Source organism: Tursiops truncatus, chromosome 11 (assembly GCF_011762595.2).
Source record: "Tursiops truncatus isolate mTurTru1 chromosome 11, mTurTru1.mat.Y, whole genome shotgun sequence".
Taxonomy (NCBI): domain Eukaryota; kingdom Metazoa; phylum Chordata; class Mammalia; order Artiodactyla; family Delphinidae; genus Tursiops; species Tursiops truncatus.
Window position 1 is genome coordinate 71,728,030 of NC_047044.1, and position 18,315 is coordinate 71,746,344.

Here is an 18,315-nt window from a genome sequence, read left to right on the forward strand (position 1 = left end):
GTATGCCTGGAAGTTTACTATCTCTAATCTTCATATTAGCAAGATTGAATAACATGCACAAGACCTCATGGCAGCTGAGCGGGGGAGCTGGAATTTCAACGGCGGCCTGCACAACTACTGTCCACTGCCATGTAGTCTCACCAAGGACACAGATGAGAGCCCCCAGATGAGAGCCCAGCAGGGCGGTAGAGAGCTGGGGAGGGCACGTATGCAAAAGCAAGAGAAGTTTTTCTGACATTTTGTGGAAAGAAGTCAGGTATATATACATTAATTTTCATTAGAATTTGGCAACTCATTGGATATGGAAATTAGGAAGAGGGAATGAATAGCCAAATGCCACATTTTTTTTATCCTGACTTAATGTGAAATTAGGTACCATAGGGTTTGGGGTGAGAAATGACGACTTCTCTTTTATATGACCTTAAGCTGGCATACCCTTTCTGGGTTCTTCCCTATTCCTCAGTCTGATAATACTTTACATGTACCTCTGTCAGAGCCCTTAGACTTTTGTGGTGCAACTCGTTTTGTTTCTGTGTGTGATTCCCTCCCCACTCATATTATGAGTTCTTGCAGGGCAGGGCCTCTTCATGTTTCTGTACCTAGCAAAGAGTAGGCTGATGGTCGGTGCTTCAAGTATGCTAAGTGAGCTAGGGAATACTTGGTCTGAGAGGCTGCAGAGAACAATGAAGTCCAAGGAGGAGGAAGAAGGAGGGAGTGTTTGAAATGGATGTTGTTGAGAATGTAATTGAGAGCCAACTCGAGATGAATAGTGCTCCTCAGGTAGCATGGAGGGCCTGACTCACAGAAACCCTTAATTTGCCATGAAATCAGGTCTATTTTCCTAATTATTTGTAAACAATGTTCAACTCCCTGGATATAGGATTGGAGAAGAGAACAGATTGAAATGAATGATTTGAGATAGATAACTCGAGAGTAAAGAATGGCAGTAGTGGCAAGTGAGGCCATAAGAAAGATAAGAGAAAAAAAAAGATTGAGGGATTGAGTCATGATGAACACAGAGAATGTGTATTCCTGTAGCTTGAAAGTGCTTTAGTTTTGTCACTCATACTATTCATAATTGTTGGTTTTTTTTTTTTTTTTTTTTTTTTGCGGTACGCGGGCCTCTCACTGATGTGGCCTTTCCCATTGTGGAGCACAGGCTCCGAACGCGCAGGCTCAGCGGCCATCGCTCATGGGCCTAGCCACTCTGCAGCATGTGGGAACTTCCTGGACTGGGGCGCAAACCCGTGTCCCCTGCATCGGCAAGCGGACTCTCAACCACTGAGCCACCAGGGAAGCCCTGATTTTCTTTTTATGCTAAGGAAAATCAGCTCATTTAAGTATACATATAAAATTTCTTGTCATTTATGGCATGAACAGAAGTTAGCTCAAGTCCTAGCTCTACATACTTGTGACCTTTGGAGAGTTACCTGATCTCTATCTACTTCTTTCCTCAATAATATTACCTGTTCTTTCTTACTTGGTAGCACTCTTATGATGATGAAAAATGGTTCATAAGGCATGAAGAGGTATCAAAATATTAGAAAATTCATTGAGATTTGAACAGATACCTAATACTCTTGGTGTTATGGACTGAATGTTTGTGTCTCCCCAAAATTCATATGTTGAAGCCTTAATGCCCAAAGTGATGGTGTTTGGAGATGGAGCTTTTGGGAGATAATTGGTTTAGATGAGGTCATGAGAGTGAAACCCTCTCATGAAGAAGAAAACAGACCTCTCCCTCCCCCCTCCCCCCTCCTCCCTCCCTTCTTCCCTCTCTCCCTTTCTCCCTCCCTCCCTCCTTCCCTCTCTCCCTTTCTCCCTTCCTCCCTTTTTCCCTCCCTCCCTCCCTCCCTCCTTCCCTCCCTCCCTCCCTCTCTCCCTTTCTCCCTGCCTCCCTCCCTCCATTATTCCTTGGCTTATGGCTACATCAATTCAGTATCTGCATTCATGGTCACATTGCCTTCTCCCATTCTGTCCTGAATCTCCCTCTGCCTCCCTCTTATAGGGATACATGTGATTGCATTTAGGGCCAACCCAGATAATCCAGGATAATCTTCCCACATCAAAAATCCTTAACTTAATCACATCTGCACAGTCTTTTTTTTTGACATCTAAGGTAACATTAACAAGTTCCAGGGATTAGCAGGTATGTATCTTTTGAGGGGCCATTATTCAGCCTTCCATAGTCTTGCTCAAAGTTTATCAATTTTATTGATATCTTCAAAGAGCCAGATTTTGGTTTCATTAATTTTTTTCCTCAATTGTCTCCTTATCTATTTAGTGGATTTCCATTCTGATCTTTATTATTTTATCTTGTGCTTTTTTGAGGTTTCCTTTGTCACTCTTCTTCTGGTTTTGTAAGGTGGAAGCCAAGGTCATTGCTATAAATTTTCCTGTTATACTTTAGCTCCATTCCACAAATTTTCATATGATGCATTTTCATATTCTTTCAGTTCAGAATACTTTCTCATTTCCCATTCTTTCTTTGATCCATGGAAATATGTTATTCCATTTCTGATCTGGAGGGAATTTTCCAGTTATCTTTCAGTTTATTGATTTGTATATTAATTTTATTATGATCAAAGAACATTCTTTATATGACTTGAATCCTTTTAAATTAATTGAGGCTAGATTGAGCGCTCAGAATATAATATCATCTATCTCAGTAAATGTTCCAAGACATTTACCATGCCTTTACTCATGGAAGGAACGTTTGGTCTGTAGGGTATTGTCTAAGTGTCAGGTCAAGTTTGTTGATCGTGCTGTTGATGTCTTCTGTATCTTAGCTGATTATCAGCCTACTTTTACTATTACTCGGAAAGAGGTGATGAAATATCCAAGTATAATTGTGGGTTTTTCTATTTTCCCTTGCAGTTGTGTTTTTTGTTTCACATATTTTGAAGCTTTTATTAGGTGCAGAGACATTTAGGATTGTTATATCCTCTTGCTGAATTAATCCCTTCATCATTACAAGTTGTACTTTCTTGCCTTTTTGCATGCCTCATATTTTATATGGTATGCCAGACATTAAAAATTTTATCTTACTGTTGAACTTAGTTGTGGGATGCTATTCAGTTACTTGGAAGCATTTGGGTCTTTCATTTAAACTGTTTAGATGGTGCCCAAGCAATGTTTAATCCAGGACTAAATTTATACCATTACTGAGGTAAAAACCCTTCTGAATATTCTTCCTTATGCTCTAGGTTTTTCACTCTCAGTCCTGTGTAAATTCCTGGGGTTCATTTCTTTCATCCTTTCCTGTGGCTCCTTCCCCTGACTGGGTAGTTTCCTCACACACAACCACTGATCAGTATTCAACTGAAAAGTCAAGGAGCCCTGCAGATCTCCAGTGTCCTCTCCATGAGTCTCTCTCCTCTCCAGCACACTGCCCTGTGAACTCTAGCCACCTGGATCCTGAGCTGCATCTTTTCAACTCAAGGAGACCACCAGTATCTACCTGCTTTCCCCTCCCTGTGCCATAGCCTGGATGCTTTTTTCCAGGCTTAAGGCTGGGGCATTTGGAGGATTCATCTCATTTGCTTCCTGAATATCAGGGGTCACTATTCTTTGTCCCATTGTCATGAGAACTACTGTTTCATGCATTTTTGCCTGACTTTTTAGTTGTTTCATGTTGGAGGTAAATCTGATAACTGTTACTCCATCTTGGCTGGAAGTGGAAGTCAAGAGCTGGACTTTTATACAAAGTGTGTTCTAGTACATTTTTAATCATACCTGGAGAAACTTTTGTAGACTCAGCTTCCTCACAGACATCCTGTCCACAGGAGTGGTTGCACTTGTTGCACTGTCCTTTTCAGCCCTGCCACCAGAGCCACCAGAGCACCTGCCACACCTGGACAACCGTTGTGAAAGTTACTTAGTATGAGGTGTCCAGAATGACAGAAAAGATGAACCCATTTGCAGTTTTTGCCTCTATTGTTTTATCATGTGTTATATTTTGAGCTCTGCATTTCCATTCTACTTTTGTTATCTAGAGGTTTTAGTTTTTATTGTGTGGGAATTTCTGTATTTCAAAGACACATGTTTTGTTAAAAATAAGGTGTGAAATGGTTGTATACATAAAAATATTTTTAATTACAAAAATCAAAAGAAATGTAATTAGAGCATGACATTTTAAATTTTCACTTATGAACATTCAACCAATTCATGTATTTGAATTTGTCTTTGCCTCATAGCTTCTGTGATATTAAGATTAATAGTTTGCATTTGTTAAGTTAGTTTTACTGCCTAATAAAGCTAGGTTTATGATTTTAATAAAAGGAAATTTTTTACTTTTGTTCATGTATAATCAGATATGCAGCTGCTGTGACCAAAATTTACCTTTAAAAAAACAATCCAGTCTTATAAAGGAACTACCGTTGTTTATTTTTTACAGGAAATCCAAAAGAAAGTCCAAATCCTAGATTAGTTTCTGCTGTACAGCAAAATGAATCAGTTACACATATACATATATCCACTCTTTTTTAGATTCTTTTCCCATATGGGTCATTACAGAGTATTGAGAAGAGTTCCCTCTACTATTCAGTAGGTCCTTCTTAGTTACCTATTTTATATATAGTAGTGTGTATATGTCAATCCCAATCTCCCAGTATATCCCTCCCCTCCCCCACTGCTTTCCCCCCGGTAACCATAAGTTTGTTTTCTACATCTGAGACTGTATTTCTGTTTTGTAAATTAGTTCATTTGTACCATTTTCTTTTAGATTGCACATATAAGTGATATCATAAGATATTTGTGTTTCTCTGTCTCACTTCACTCAGTATGACAATCTCTAGGTCCATCCATGTTGCTGCAAATGTCATTATTTCATTCTGTTTTATGGCTGAGTAATATTCCATTGTATATATGTACCACATCTTCTTTATCCATTCCTCTGTCAGTGAACATTTAGGTTGCTTCCATGTCCTGGCTATTGTAAATAGTGCTGCAGTTAACATTGGGGTGCATGTGTGTTTTCAAATTATGGTTTTCTCCAGATATATGCCCAGGAGTGGGATTGCAGGATCATATGGTAGCTCTATTTTTAGTTTTTTAAGGAAGCTCCATACTATTCTCCATAATGGTTGTACCAATTTACATTGCCACCAACAGCATAGGAGGGCTCCCTTTTCTCCATACCCTCTCCAGCATTTATTGTTTGTAGATTTTTTGATGTTGGCCATTCTGACCGGTGTGAGGTGATACTTCATTGTAGTTTTGATTTTGCATTTCTCTAATAATTAGTGATGTTGAGCATCTTTTCATGTGCTTTTTGGCCATCTGTATGTCTTTGGAGAAATGTCTATTTAGATCTTCCGCCCACTTTTTGATGAGTTGTTTGGGTTTTTTTTGATATTGAGCTGCATGAGCTATTTGTATATTTTGGAGATTAAACCCTTGTAAGCTGCTTCTTTTGCAAATATCTTCTCTCATTATGTGGGTTGCCTTTTCATTTTGTTTATGGTTTCCTTTGCTGTGCTAAAGCTTTTAAGTTTAATCAGGTCCCATTTGTTATTTTTATTTTTATTACTCTAGAAGGTGGATTAAAAAAGAACTTGCTGCAATTTATGTCAAAGAGTGTCCTGCCTATGTTTTCCTCTAAGAGTTTTATAATATCTGGCCTTACATTTAGGTCTTTAATCCATTTTGACTTTATTTTGTGTACAGTGTTAGGGAGTGTTCTAATTTCACTCTTTTACAGGTAGCTATCCAGTTTTCCCAGCACCACTGATTGAAAAGACTTGTCTTTTCTCCATTGTATATTCTTGCCTCCTTTATCATAGACTAGGTGACCATAGGTGCTTGGATTTTTCTGTGGACTTTCTGTCCTGTTCCACTGATATGTATTTCAGTTTTTGTGCCAGTTCCATACTGTTTTGCCTACTGTAGCTTTGTAGTGTAGTCTGAAGTCAGGGAGCCTGATTCCTCCAGCTCCTTTTTTCAAAGCCCAGATTTTTTAAAACTAGGAAATAAATATGTGATGTTTATGTGATAATCGGATAAATATGTCATGTTTATGTGATAATATATCTCTTGATATTTTGGCATGTCAAACTTTAATCCAAATTTGTCATAATTTTCTCTTTGTTTTTCTGCCCTCCAAAATCGGTATTACCTAATCTGTCTGTCAAACCATGGAACAGTTTAATAGTGAAGGTAGATACAGCTATCCAAAGATTATGTTAGATTTCTTGCAGAAGGCCAGTTTGTCATCTGTGGAGTTTCTTAAAAGCTAAAAAAGGGTTTGGGTGTTTTTTGTTTTGTTTTGTTTTGTTACAACATCATAGATGTCATTTTAAAATTTTTCCATGGTATATAAGGTAAATTATCATCTTTTATTTGAATTTTTTTGATTTTGGAAATAGGTAGATGTTTATATGATGCTGTGCACATTTCTTATTTTGTGGCTCATTCATAGATATCTAAATTTGCAGATGAGTCTGCTTATCTTTCAGAGAACTGACCCAGATATATTTCAATATTGTCACAAAGTCTACCTATTTCATATAATCTTACTGATATACTAGGTTTTAATACCGCTTTACTTGAATCTAAAACATTTTGACATTTATAATACTCTCAGCCTGCTTTCTAAATGGGTGTGTCCAGTCTTAGCATTTAGAGACAAAATTGTTTGCAGTAAATCAAGTCTTCATGTGATTGTAATCATACCTGTGTAGAGATGAATATCCTCACCCCAGTAATGTTCAGTTCTCATTAATCCCCTGGCTTAACATCCTGTATTAACTTTTATTGCTGAGACAATAGCACGTTCTAGTCCATATCCCATTTCTGTGAACTGGAATATTAGATTTCCAAAAGATTCTGAAATGGTGAAATTTCCTCAGAATTCAATTTACTGGACTTGGTTTAGGGTTCACTAATGAAAATTGCCTCCAGGAAAAATGCTGCTAATGAAGCAGTTAACATCCCAGTGATCCCAGGCTATACCATAGGTCCTAGGAGTCAACTCTGGTCTCATAAGGACACTATATAGAATGCCTCTTAAGGCTAAGGTGAAGGCGTAACAAGCGCTTCTGAAAATAGAAGGGGCACTTTAGGTAATTATGCTCAGACAACAGGCATCAATTGGTTAGTCATCTTAAGGCCTCAGTGGTTCAGATCTACAGCTTTTCAGAAGTGGTCTAGAGTTCTGATATAGGGACCAAGGGATCTGCACCATTTTGAAAGCCCATTTATATTTTGAAATGATCATTGAATACCTCTTAGGGAACTATTAAAAATATCTAGAAATATCATACATATATGCCTATATAAAATAGACATTAAATTTCATCTTCTTTTTACCTTTTGGGTAATTTTTATTAATAATATCCATTGCAGTCATAACCAAGTCTGATATCACCCCCAAATTCCTTAACTTGAATTAAATATATTGGAATGAATATTGTTACTTTAGCCAAATAAATTGTAATGAATCCTGTTACTTGTTTCATTGTTTTTAATGAATGCCATTCTTTCAGTTGATTAAAGCAATTTTTCCAGTGACTTTGTAAATAGTCCCACATTGAATGGATTTTAAATAGTAATTAATTGCCCAGGAAGCAGAACAAAGAGTGGTTAATACAGCTCATAAGGATTTAAGGAAGAATAATTTGTGACAGTTAACAGTTATGTAGATCTTTCTAGTATCCATAAATCGCTTTAACTTGAATTCTCTCATGTTGACTTTATAGTTTTAACTCAAATATGTACTGTTTTCAAAAATATATTGTGCCCAGGTTTCTATAAAAATACATATGTTCTATTTTTAAATGTCCAGTCATGTTGATTTCACAGAGATTTGGGGAAATTTATCCTAATGGGAATAATTACTCTGGGAGCTAAAAATAATAGACATGTCCTTCTTTTTCTTTCTTTTTTATAAAAGCTGGACCTGTGATCTGCAGAATGCTGAGTTATCCCCCAACTCGCCGAGCTTTAATTGTGGGTTGTGGCCTACAAATGTTCCAACAGCTCTCAGGCATTAACACCATCATGTATGTATTTCTTTCTGGCTTTTTACTGAAAAGATTGTGAAGGAATTATTTTATATGGAAAAAAAAGAGTAGGACTCTTGGTGATTTGTTTTTATTAAATGTGTAGAATTCTCCTTTTGGAAGATACTTAACCTTACAATTTTTTAAATCCTGTAAAATTGTAACTAGAAGGAAGTGACATTTTGTTTGTTGTAATTATTGACTTTATTTGATTTCACAAAATTTCTCTTTTATGCCATCCAATATGTCCTTATATTCTGAGCTACTGAATATATCATTTTCATAAGCTATTCCTTGATTCACATTAAAAGGTAAAACAAAAGGAAATCACCTGGCATTATTAGAAATTAATGGACACACAGATAACTAGTTCATTTCCTTTTAGGGCAGTCAGTTACAATGCAATGTGATAATAACATTAATAGAAGTATGTTTTTTACAACCAGGGTACAGTGGGCCAGGGATCGAGTGGGAGCAGAGAAGTAGGGAAGACACACAAGTTCCCTGTTTTCTAGTTTTCAGACTAATTCCCAAAGTTATATGTGTGTTGTGGGTGGAGCAGGGTGAATAGTGGGGGGTTCTACCACATTTCATTCATTCAATATTAAACCCATTTTTGATGGTCTATTTTGTACTAGATACATAGCAGTGAATAAAGTAGACATGGTCCTTGGCCCTACAGAGCATACTGGCTGGTGGAGGAAAAAACACATTAAATAAACTCACAGTTTAATACAGAATTTCAAATTTTCATAAGGTCTGTGTAGGACTATATCAATGGAGAACTTTTAAGATCCTAGGTGATAGAATGTGGGTTAGAGAAAAGCCAAGATTTTTGCTGAGAATCTGTTTGTTGGGTGAAAAGCTCCTAAATCTTAGAAGCTTTTCCCCCACTACCTGTTGGTTAAAGCTATTCATTAGAAAAATACAAATTATGTAAAATTAAAACTTACCTAGTAAACCATTTGTATTTGGGACTCTTGATATTTTCCTTTATAATTACTTGGGTTATAATGAATTATTCCATGGTAATTTGAGAAGAGTGAATTAGTTAAAATAATGGCTAGGGCCCAGTGACCAATTAGATTAAATTGTAATTTGCTAAGAAACTCCATCTTGAATACATCCACGCTGTTTGTGAATTTGACTTTGATGGTAATTCTTGTTGGACTTCAGCTTCCTGGACTACATTTTTAATATTGGTTCTCTCCTCCTTCCCTCTAACATTTATTTTCACTTTTTCCTCACCTTTATCAGCTCTATTTAGGCCCATCTGTTGATATGGTGCCCAGCATTTTTGTTTCTGGATGTTGCACACCGTGACTTTTCTGAGGCACGTCCACTGTCCTCAGTGTGGTGATGATATGGAATTGTAACAAGGCTAGCACCAAGCTTTCAAATAATGCAATGCGGTAATAACCCTATGTGAAAATCTAATTTATCAACCTAAATTAAAATATGCCCTATTTCTGAAAATATTTTTTGTTTGTTCTACTTAATAAACTGTAGAAGTTGAAATGTTTTTATGAAATCCATCTTTCACCCTAGGTTTGTGTGAACCTGAAATATGAGGTATTTTGAATTCTATTTTTTGCCAAGAAAAGTTCATAGAAAGATCATATGGGAAAATACTGAAAGAGAAATCATCCTTACAATTGTATTATGTAATCTTACCATGTTTAGTTTTCTTTTTTCTCCCTCATGGGATCTTTATTTCTATCTCCATGAATTATTTAATGTTCTGTCTCAGTTAAGGAAATAGATTTACTTCTTGGAATATTTAGTTTTTTCATTCTCTACTGTGAAAAAAAAATATATGTGGTGTGAGTGTATTTAAGTATCTTTTATTTGTATAACTTATGTTTATATCCTAACCCATACCTTATCATCCTCTTCTATCCTATCATGCATAGGACTTCTAAGACCTTAAAACCATTACATACTTCAGACACTACATTTAACTTTTAGAAGAGGCAATTTTCTGTTATGACTCTGATCACTTAATTTCAAGCATGCAGCTGAATAGATTGTTCTCTATTCACAAGAGAGAAAGAACAGAGCAAATGGAGTTCTGTTTTCCTGATAAATTCCTGGAATATTATTGCACTGCCTCACAGACCAATAAAATATTTCCACATCTGTCAAAATAAAAGGGAGAGTAATGATAGATGAAGATGATGATGATTAATGTGAAGACAGCTCTCTTAAGAAATTCTCATGTGATCTATTCTAAACCCTAGTTATAATGTCAATAATTTTCCATTTTCTGACTAAGAATTTTAATTTTATTAATAAATGGATCCTTCCCACATTATTATTACCACAACCAAAATGTGTATGGGTGAGTAATTAGGTAGGTAGGCAGGTAGGTAGGGAGGGAGAGAGAGAGAAAAAAAAGAGAAAGAAAGAAGACAGCTGGTTTGTCTGGGTTTGATAGCATCTTGCTTCTTTTGAAGAACTTAAAATAAGCTATATTTTGATATGTCTTGATAAACATAAAATCAGTCCATCTTGGACAGGTGGAAGGTATCAGATTTTTACCTGGGAAGACCAAGAGGTTCAATGGCTTATTTTAAGGTTACACAGAAAATCCTCAGTAAAGAGAAGGAAATCCAGAATTTTAAGCTTTTTATGTCATCTTCAGGTAAAAGGAACTGTGGGTGTGTGAACTTCTTTTGGAGACTCCATACCAGTCCTTTATTTTTAAGCTACTCTTCTTTTAGGTTAATGCTCCCAGCTTCATCTCTTCTTACTCTTCCCTTTTCTACTAACTTAAAGGAGGGGTGGGAAATAGGCAATTATATTGGCTGGGCAGATCATTCTTACCTCTATAACTGCTTTACCTTAATCCCCAGTGGGTCACTTCTTCTATTGTATTTATAAGAGATAATAGAAAATATTTTGGAAAATATGCCCTTGCAATAATAATCTTAATAGGTATCATTATTGAGCATTAATACCAGTACTACTCTAGCATGTATTAGCTCAGTAAATATTAACAGAAAAGGAAAAATAGGACAAAACTCTTAGCCTGTCTAATGGTGTAATTATTTATTATTGTCATGATAAAAACAAAAATGTTTACTGTTTTATATATATATATCTAACACTATAAAATATTTTCATAGACATGATCTCCCTTGTTCTTTATAAAAATCCTGTCAAGTAGGCAGGGCAGTTCTGTTTATTCTCAAGCCAAGGCAGCAAAGGCTTAATGAGTTAAAGTGACTTGTCCACTCACACAATAAGTTTTAGAGCTGAGGGTAGAACCCTCATTTTCTGACTCTAGGTCACCTGGGCTACCCTTCAGTTGTAAAACACCTGAAATGCCCGGGGCTGACTCTTTAAAGCTTGTTTGGGGGTAATATAAGTCAACAAATCAAAGTTAGTGAAATTCACTACCACTCAAGGATAAAAGTCCAAAGCAACTCTGTGCTAAAGTAATTGCATCCATCTCAAGAATCATAAAACTCATCAGACTATTTAATCTACTGGTACCCAGTTGAGGCCTTTGCTTTATACTCTGATCTAGAGTTCTTGGGCAGGCCAGGCTGATGGTATGATATTTGTTAATCATATTTAATTAATTTAATTTCATAAGTGCAATATTTCTGAATCTGTTCCATTCTCATATTTTATCCCAACAAGCTCTCCTAGTGTAAAAAATTACCATGCAATCAGGAAACATGACACAACAATCAGGCCAGATGGTGGTAAATGCAGAGAAAAATAAAGGTGACAGGAAATAAGAAGAAAAGGATAAGGATTTATGCTCTCTTATGTTGTAAGTCTGAACCAGAGGTGATGCTTTACTCTCTCTGAGGTCCTCAGCAGGCAGCATGAGTGGACCAAAATACTAACTCACTAATGTGAGCCTTCTCCTCTCTCTGCATCCTCAGTAGGGCTCAGAACATAATCCAAAAAACTATTGAAAGATAATATGCTTATCTCATTGGAATGTTTCAAGATGAGTGTATTTTAGTCATTTGTGTTAATTGGGTGAAAGTCATTGAATGAATGAGGAAATGTTCAGTTTCATGATTCACTCTTTTGAAAGATGAGATTAGAGTGCTGGGAAGAATATTGACCCAGGAATCAGGATAATTACTTTCAAGATCTGTCTCCACCATGGAACTTTGGGCATGCCAGATAACTGCCTTCATTCTAATTACCTATAAAGTGAAATAGATGGACTTTAATGTACATTTGAACGAGGAAAAATGGAGTTTCAAGTGAAAGTGGAAGCTCAAACATTTGCGTTTGAACTACTTTAAACCTTTCTTGAGTGAAAAGTTATCAGGAGATTGATTTTAATCTAAAAAGAAAAATGTAAGCAATAAAATGGGAGTTTCATAAGAGATGGTGAGAGTATATTTTCTTGAATATTATAATCTTTTGTTTTCTTTTTATAATTCACAAATAATTGTGTCCTGTAATAGGAATCTTAAAACTACATCTGCTAAAGTATTCATTTATTTATTCTTCAACCAGCATTTACTATATTGTTGATAGAGCTTCAGATATTTGGAAACTAAAATTCTTGTCTTTGAGAAGTCTGTATTCTACCTAAGCAGACAGACCAAATAATTATAATGCAGTATTATAAAAAAACAAATTAATATGCTATATGAACACAGAAAAAATGAGTGATTCTACCTCGAAAATAAAGAGGGCACATATAAACGATTTTTTGTTATTTTAAAATTTTTCTTTATATGGAGTCATTTTGGGGGTAGAAACATGGTACATCAGATATTAACACAACCTATGGTGTTAGATCTGAATTTAAATCGAAACCCATCATGCTTGCTAGCTGTGTAAACTCCACAAGCTTCTTAACTTCTCAGAGCCTCAGTGACCTGAAAATCAGGAAGAATATCTCCTGTGGTTCTTGTGATTAAATGAAATATCCTGTATGGTTCAGGCCCAAGAGGGGAACTGAGACTATGTAAATAACTTCCCTTCTGCTCACTGTGTGTTGCAGCTTAGAAATTCCAGAGCATTTGTGGAAAGCAGGGCCATTCCATAGTTGATTCATTCTCTTTGGCCCAAACCTATCCATCAGTCCAGCATTTGAAGCATCCTTTGTAGAAGATAAATTGTTGTAATACCCTTTTTTTCATACTTGTCTCTAATTTTCAATATATAGAAAGAAGTCAAAATAGTGTTTTTCTTCTAACTTATAAATGTGGTAGGAGTGTTGTCTGCTTCAGTATTAGATACATTCGTTACCTCTTAAGTCAGGGAGAAAAGACTTCAATGACTTTTATTTTTAATTTTTATTGGAGTATAGTTGTTTTACAGTGTTGTGTTAGTTTCTTGCTGTACAGCAAAGTGAGTCAGTCATACGTGTACATATATCCACTCTTTATTAGATTTCCTTCCCATTTAGGTCACCACAGAACACTGAGTAGAGTTCCCTGTGCTATACAGTAGGTTCTCATTAGTTTTCTATTTTATACATAGTAGTGTATGTATGTCAGTCCCAATCTCCCAACGCATCACATCCCCTCTTCCCTCCTTGGTAACCATAAGTTAGTTCTCTACATCTGTGACTCTATTTCTGCTTTGCAAATAAGTTCATCTGTACCATTTTTCTAGATTCCACATATAAGCGAACCAGAAAAGACCTCAATGACTTTTGAACAATAGGAGCTAATAATGCCTCCTTAGGAAGTGGGGGATCTGTGACTAAGTATACCCTGGGTGGCATGACTTGTGGTTTACATCAAAAGATAGTCAAATTCTTTTGGCATGTTTTCCAAGTCAGATGTGAATTTAAGGTTCTGTGATAATTAATCGAAATTTATCTCCACTGGTTTGTAAAGTATCAGCAACTAAGATTTGGGTTCTTCAGGACATCTTTGGTGATATGAAAATATGGTTTCCTTGACTGCCCTTTCTCTGACTGATATGTTTTGCTGAAAGGTAAGCAGAAGAAATGCTGTTAGATGAGTTGAGAAGATGCTGTTAATGAGTTGAAATAACAGCATGAAATCCAGGGATGTGCCCCAGGAAATAGGCCTGCTGTGTCCCTGAAGCAGAACCTTGCCCCCCAAATCATATGTGAGTTTGAGAGTAACCAGTCCAGTTAGTTCCAGGTACACTATTACAAAATTGTAAAAATGTTCATTCTTTAAACAAATCGGTGGAAGGCAGTCCTCCAGGGACTAGATAAACACAATATGACATAGCCCATCCCCAGGGAACTTTGGTCTTTTCCCTTACCTTTAAAAGGATATACTGTCACCTGTCTTGAAAGGTTGCTTTGAAGATGAAGTGAGGCATGAAATGTCTGCCACACAGGAGGTACTTAGAGGTTGTTGGGGAGTTTGGTTCTACTCTTCTCACACTCACATTTGTTATCCTCTCAGTTAGTCAGGTATCTGGGATGTCCTCACTTGGCCAGCGTTCTCTTTAAAAATTTTCCCTTATTGGCACGTCATAGCATTTCATCTTGAGTCTCCTTCATGACTTTTTCTTCTCAATTTATACTTTAAGGCTGGTGCTCCGCAGGCCTTGGCTTACAACTCTGCTGGGAGATTTTGTTCACTTCCATCATTTCAATGACCAGCTACATGGAAGAGATGGCTTAGCCTCCATTTCCAGATCAGAACTCCTCTGAGATGCACAGTCATATTCAACTGCTGGGATTTTTATTTGGATATCCTACTCTCATCAATCTCAAGACTGAATCCCTATTGTTTCTCACCAATTCTGCCCCTCCTCCTATTATCGCCATCTCAGTGAAGGGTATGACTAGTGGGTGCCCAAGACTATGGCTGGGGAGCCAAGACATCCAAATCCAGCCAGTCGCAATTTCCTTAATTTGACTCCCTTAACACCTTTTATATCCTTCCTATTCTCTTCATTTTCATTATCTGTCCGAGTTTAGGCCCTGCTTTAGTTAGGGTTCATTGTATTTGCAAGTATTTGAATCTTACTCCAACCTAACTTAAGAAAAATCAGGGCAGTTTACAGTAGGGGCACAGGGACTGAAGTCAAGAAATACAGCTGCACCTACCAAGAGGCTGTCAACAAAAACATTAATCAGTAGTCAATCTAAGAAAGAAATGGAAAATTTCTTTACTTGGGCCAAGCTGAGGATTATAACCTGGGAGACAGTCTCTCAGAGAGCTCTGAGAATCTTCTGAAGAGGTAAAGGGAGAGGCCAGTATATGTGTGATTTTGGTGAAGGGAGTACATGCAACCAGGCACACATCTCGGTAGAAGGTCACTGCTAGTCACTAGGAGTAGACATCTTAGTTAATGGTTTTAGTGCTTTTATAGGTATGGGAAGACACAAGAATCAGGTTCATAAAAATTTCTCCTGAAAATATCTAACTATGAGGGGTAGTTCTGTCACTTTTACCTCATCCTGATCTTTGCCTGGAATTCCTTTCTGGGTATATTGTAGGTCAGCGACCGCAGTGATTAATGACTTGATTCTTGTAGAAGTGGTGGGCAACATTCTTTATTTTATAATCCCTTCCCTTTCAGTCTTAATTTTGACCAAGGTTTGGGAGGCATTCGTGACCAGTTTGTCCCACAGTGCTAGGAATGCTCATTCCCAGATCAGGCAAGGACTTCATTGATAGGCCACTCAATGTGCTACTACTGGACTAGGCCCTGTTACCAGTAGCCAAAGCCTCTGGACCACTGCTTTACTAGTCTGTTATGATCCAGGAAATGGTTCCCTCTCATTGCTTCTTCCCATATCTAGAGTTACAGTATTATTACAATCATTGATCTTATAGAACTATATATTTGCTCAATCGTTTCAAGTTACCTAATCATCATTAATTTTATCTGACACTCAGTCATACATTTGGTAATGCAAGAAACAATAATCTTATAAAATAGGCAGAATAGAAGTAACATAGCTAGTAGGTCATAAGTAAGTATTTAAGCTAAGAACTTCCAGTAGGTTTGGCCCAGTATCTCCTCAGGTTGTTTGACTAGTCTGTTCTGCACCAATTGTTATCTTTAAGGGAAATGATAAATTGGCATTGGACATGCATAAAGTTCACCAAAGATGTCTGCACCTACAAGGAAAATAGTGGGTCATTGTGACCCCTTACAGGATTGAGAAATCAGTGTTACCTTCTAAGGAGCTACATCACTGGTGCCAGAAGGGGGAAAATTGATCTATGTGGTTCAGCCGGTATTTCTCCTATTGGGGAAGTCTGGTTAAGGCATAATGTAGATGTACACTAGAAGGAAGGGTAGAGGCCAAAATGGGCAGAGAAAATTTTTACATTTAAATTTTTTCTTGTCTTGCCTTAAAATACGAATTTTTATTTCATCAGGGCTGAAACCAGAAACACAGCCTCTGTGTCCATGTGATATTGTTTTCTTGTTTCTCTCTGGCTATATGCATTCTCTTCCTTCTTTCTCTTTGAAATCTTTCTCTGGTTTTGCTCATATGTGATCACACTCTGCCACCATAACCTTGGATATACTTCTAAGTTCAAGCATCACAAAAGATTGACTGGAATTGTCTCAGTTGCTAATTCCTAAGAGAGAAAAATCAAAGTGAACCTCCCTTTGTGAGGGAGGATGTGAGGCCAGACAGCTGGGCAATACCATAGGAGGAGGTGCACAGAGAATTTTTCTGCAATAAATCTCATGTCCCTCATTTTATCCTTCTTATCTCTGCATGTGAACTTTCCAAAACAAAGTCAAATCTTATCCTATCTTGACTTAAAATCATTTAATGGTAGCCATAGCATTCAGCAGAGCTCAAAGTCTAGAGCCCTTCATGGTCTGACTTTTGTCCATCTCTGCACCATCCTGTGTCCGACCACTTCTCACATGCTTTTGCCTCCTGCTATATGGAACATCCTCTGCTTTAGGTGATGATTAATTGAAGCCTCAGGGCCTTCATACATCCCGTTCTCCCAACTCAGGTCACATGCCATTTCCCTACACTCAGGAGCTGATTCAGATGATCCTCCTTTAACCTCCTGTAGCACTCTGAGTAGATATCTGTCATAACAGTTATTGTGCTTTATTTGTTTGTGCTTTATTTAACATTTATGCTTTATAAAACTGCAGATTTATTTTTTTATTTCCCCAGAAAGACTAAACAAATAATAAAATTGCCCCCTCTCAAAGTACTCCCCAGGGAGAGCCAGCTAGATTTTTGTTCCTACTGACTCTTTTGTTTTTATTCTGTTCATCACCATGGTCATAGTATGGTGTTATGCTGGATCTGTCTCTGTCTGACTATGTGAGTGTCTTCCTTAACTAGTTTGCGGTTATGACCTCAGGAAAACAAAAGCAATGACATTCAAGATTTGAGAACAGGATTTTTCAAAACCACTGCCAAATGAGTTCTTATCTTTAGAATTAGTGACAAGTTATAATGACATTTCTACTAATTTATAATATTGGTTAGATACTCTTTAGTTTGGGTTTCAACACTGAAGGTCCCATGACAAAAATTCTGAAGACAGAGCTCTTGGTTCCTTCTTAGGGCAACTGAAGAGCTAAGGTAGTGACTTCTATCCACATTTGTGATAGTACTTCCTGTGGCTGATAGAATTGCAGGATTTCAAATGCTATTAAGCTGCTAGATGCAGAGACAAATAGTCTAATGACATGTCATTCATGGCAGGGAGAAAAATGAACAGTGTTCCCTGCTGGAACATCTTCATTTATTTTGATAAGATTATTTTTTACTGGGCAGATTAAAATATACACAACGAAATATAAGGTGCTCCTGTTTCCATTTCGGTAAAAACACACAGTACCAGAAAATAGAAAACGTATAGAGTATATTTAACTATGTGATTTTTTTTTCTTTTCTTCTTTTTTTTTTTTTTTTTTTGTGGTACACAGACCTCTCACTGTTGTGTCCTCTCCCGTTGCGGAGCACAGCCTCCGGACGCACAGGCTCCGCGGCCATGGCTCACGGGCCCAGCCGCTCTGCGGCATGTGGGATCTTCCCGGACCGGGGCACGAACCCGTGTCCCCTGCATCGGCAGGCAGACTCTCAACCACTGCACCACCAGGGAAGCCCTAACTATGTGATTTTAACTACAGTTTCCTGCATAGAATTAACAGTCTCCTCCTGGATTCTTTTGATGATCTTCTTCAACTTCCTTAAGGTTCTCCCCTCAGTCACTTGTCATAACTTTGTTGGAGAAGTTTAATTCTGTATCTAAGACTATTTGCAAGGACTAAATTTAGCCCCGAGACATGTTTTCTTTGGAAAGGACAGAATTTTTGCACTTGTTAAATTTCACTCTAAAGTCCAGATTTCAAGGGGACTGCATTGCCTCTTGGAGCCTATGTGTCCTCTCCAGTTCCC

At 37.2% G+C, this 18,315-nt stretch overlaps 1 protein-coding gene across 1 annotated transcript in view; it reads left to right on the top strand.

Annotated features, from left to right (window-relative positions):
- SLC2A13 (solute carrier family 2 member 13) overlaps positions 1–18,315 on the top strand; it is a 428,575-nt gene that overhangs the window by 194,072 nt on the left and 216,188 nt on the right. Inside the window, 1 exon segment of the mRNA XM_019934622.3 lies at positions 7,892–8,000. Coding sequence (XP_019790181.2) covers positions 7,892–8,000 — 109 coding nt within the window.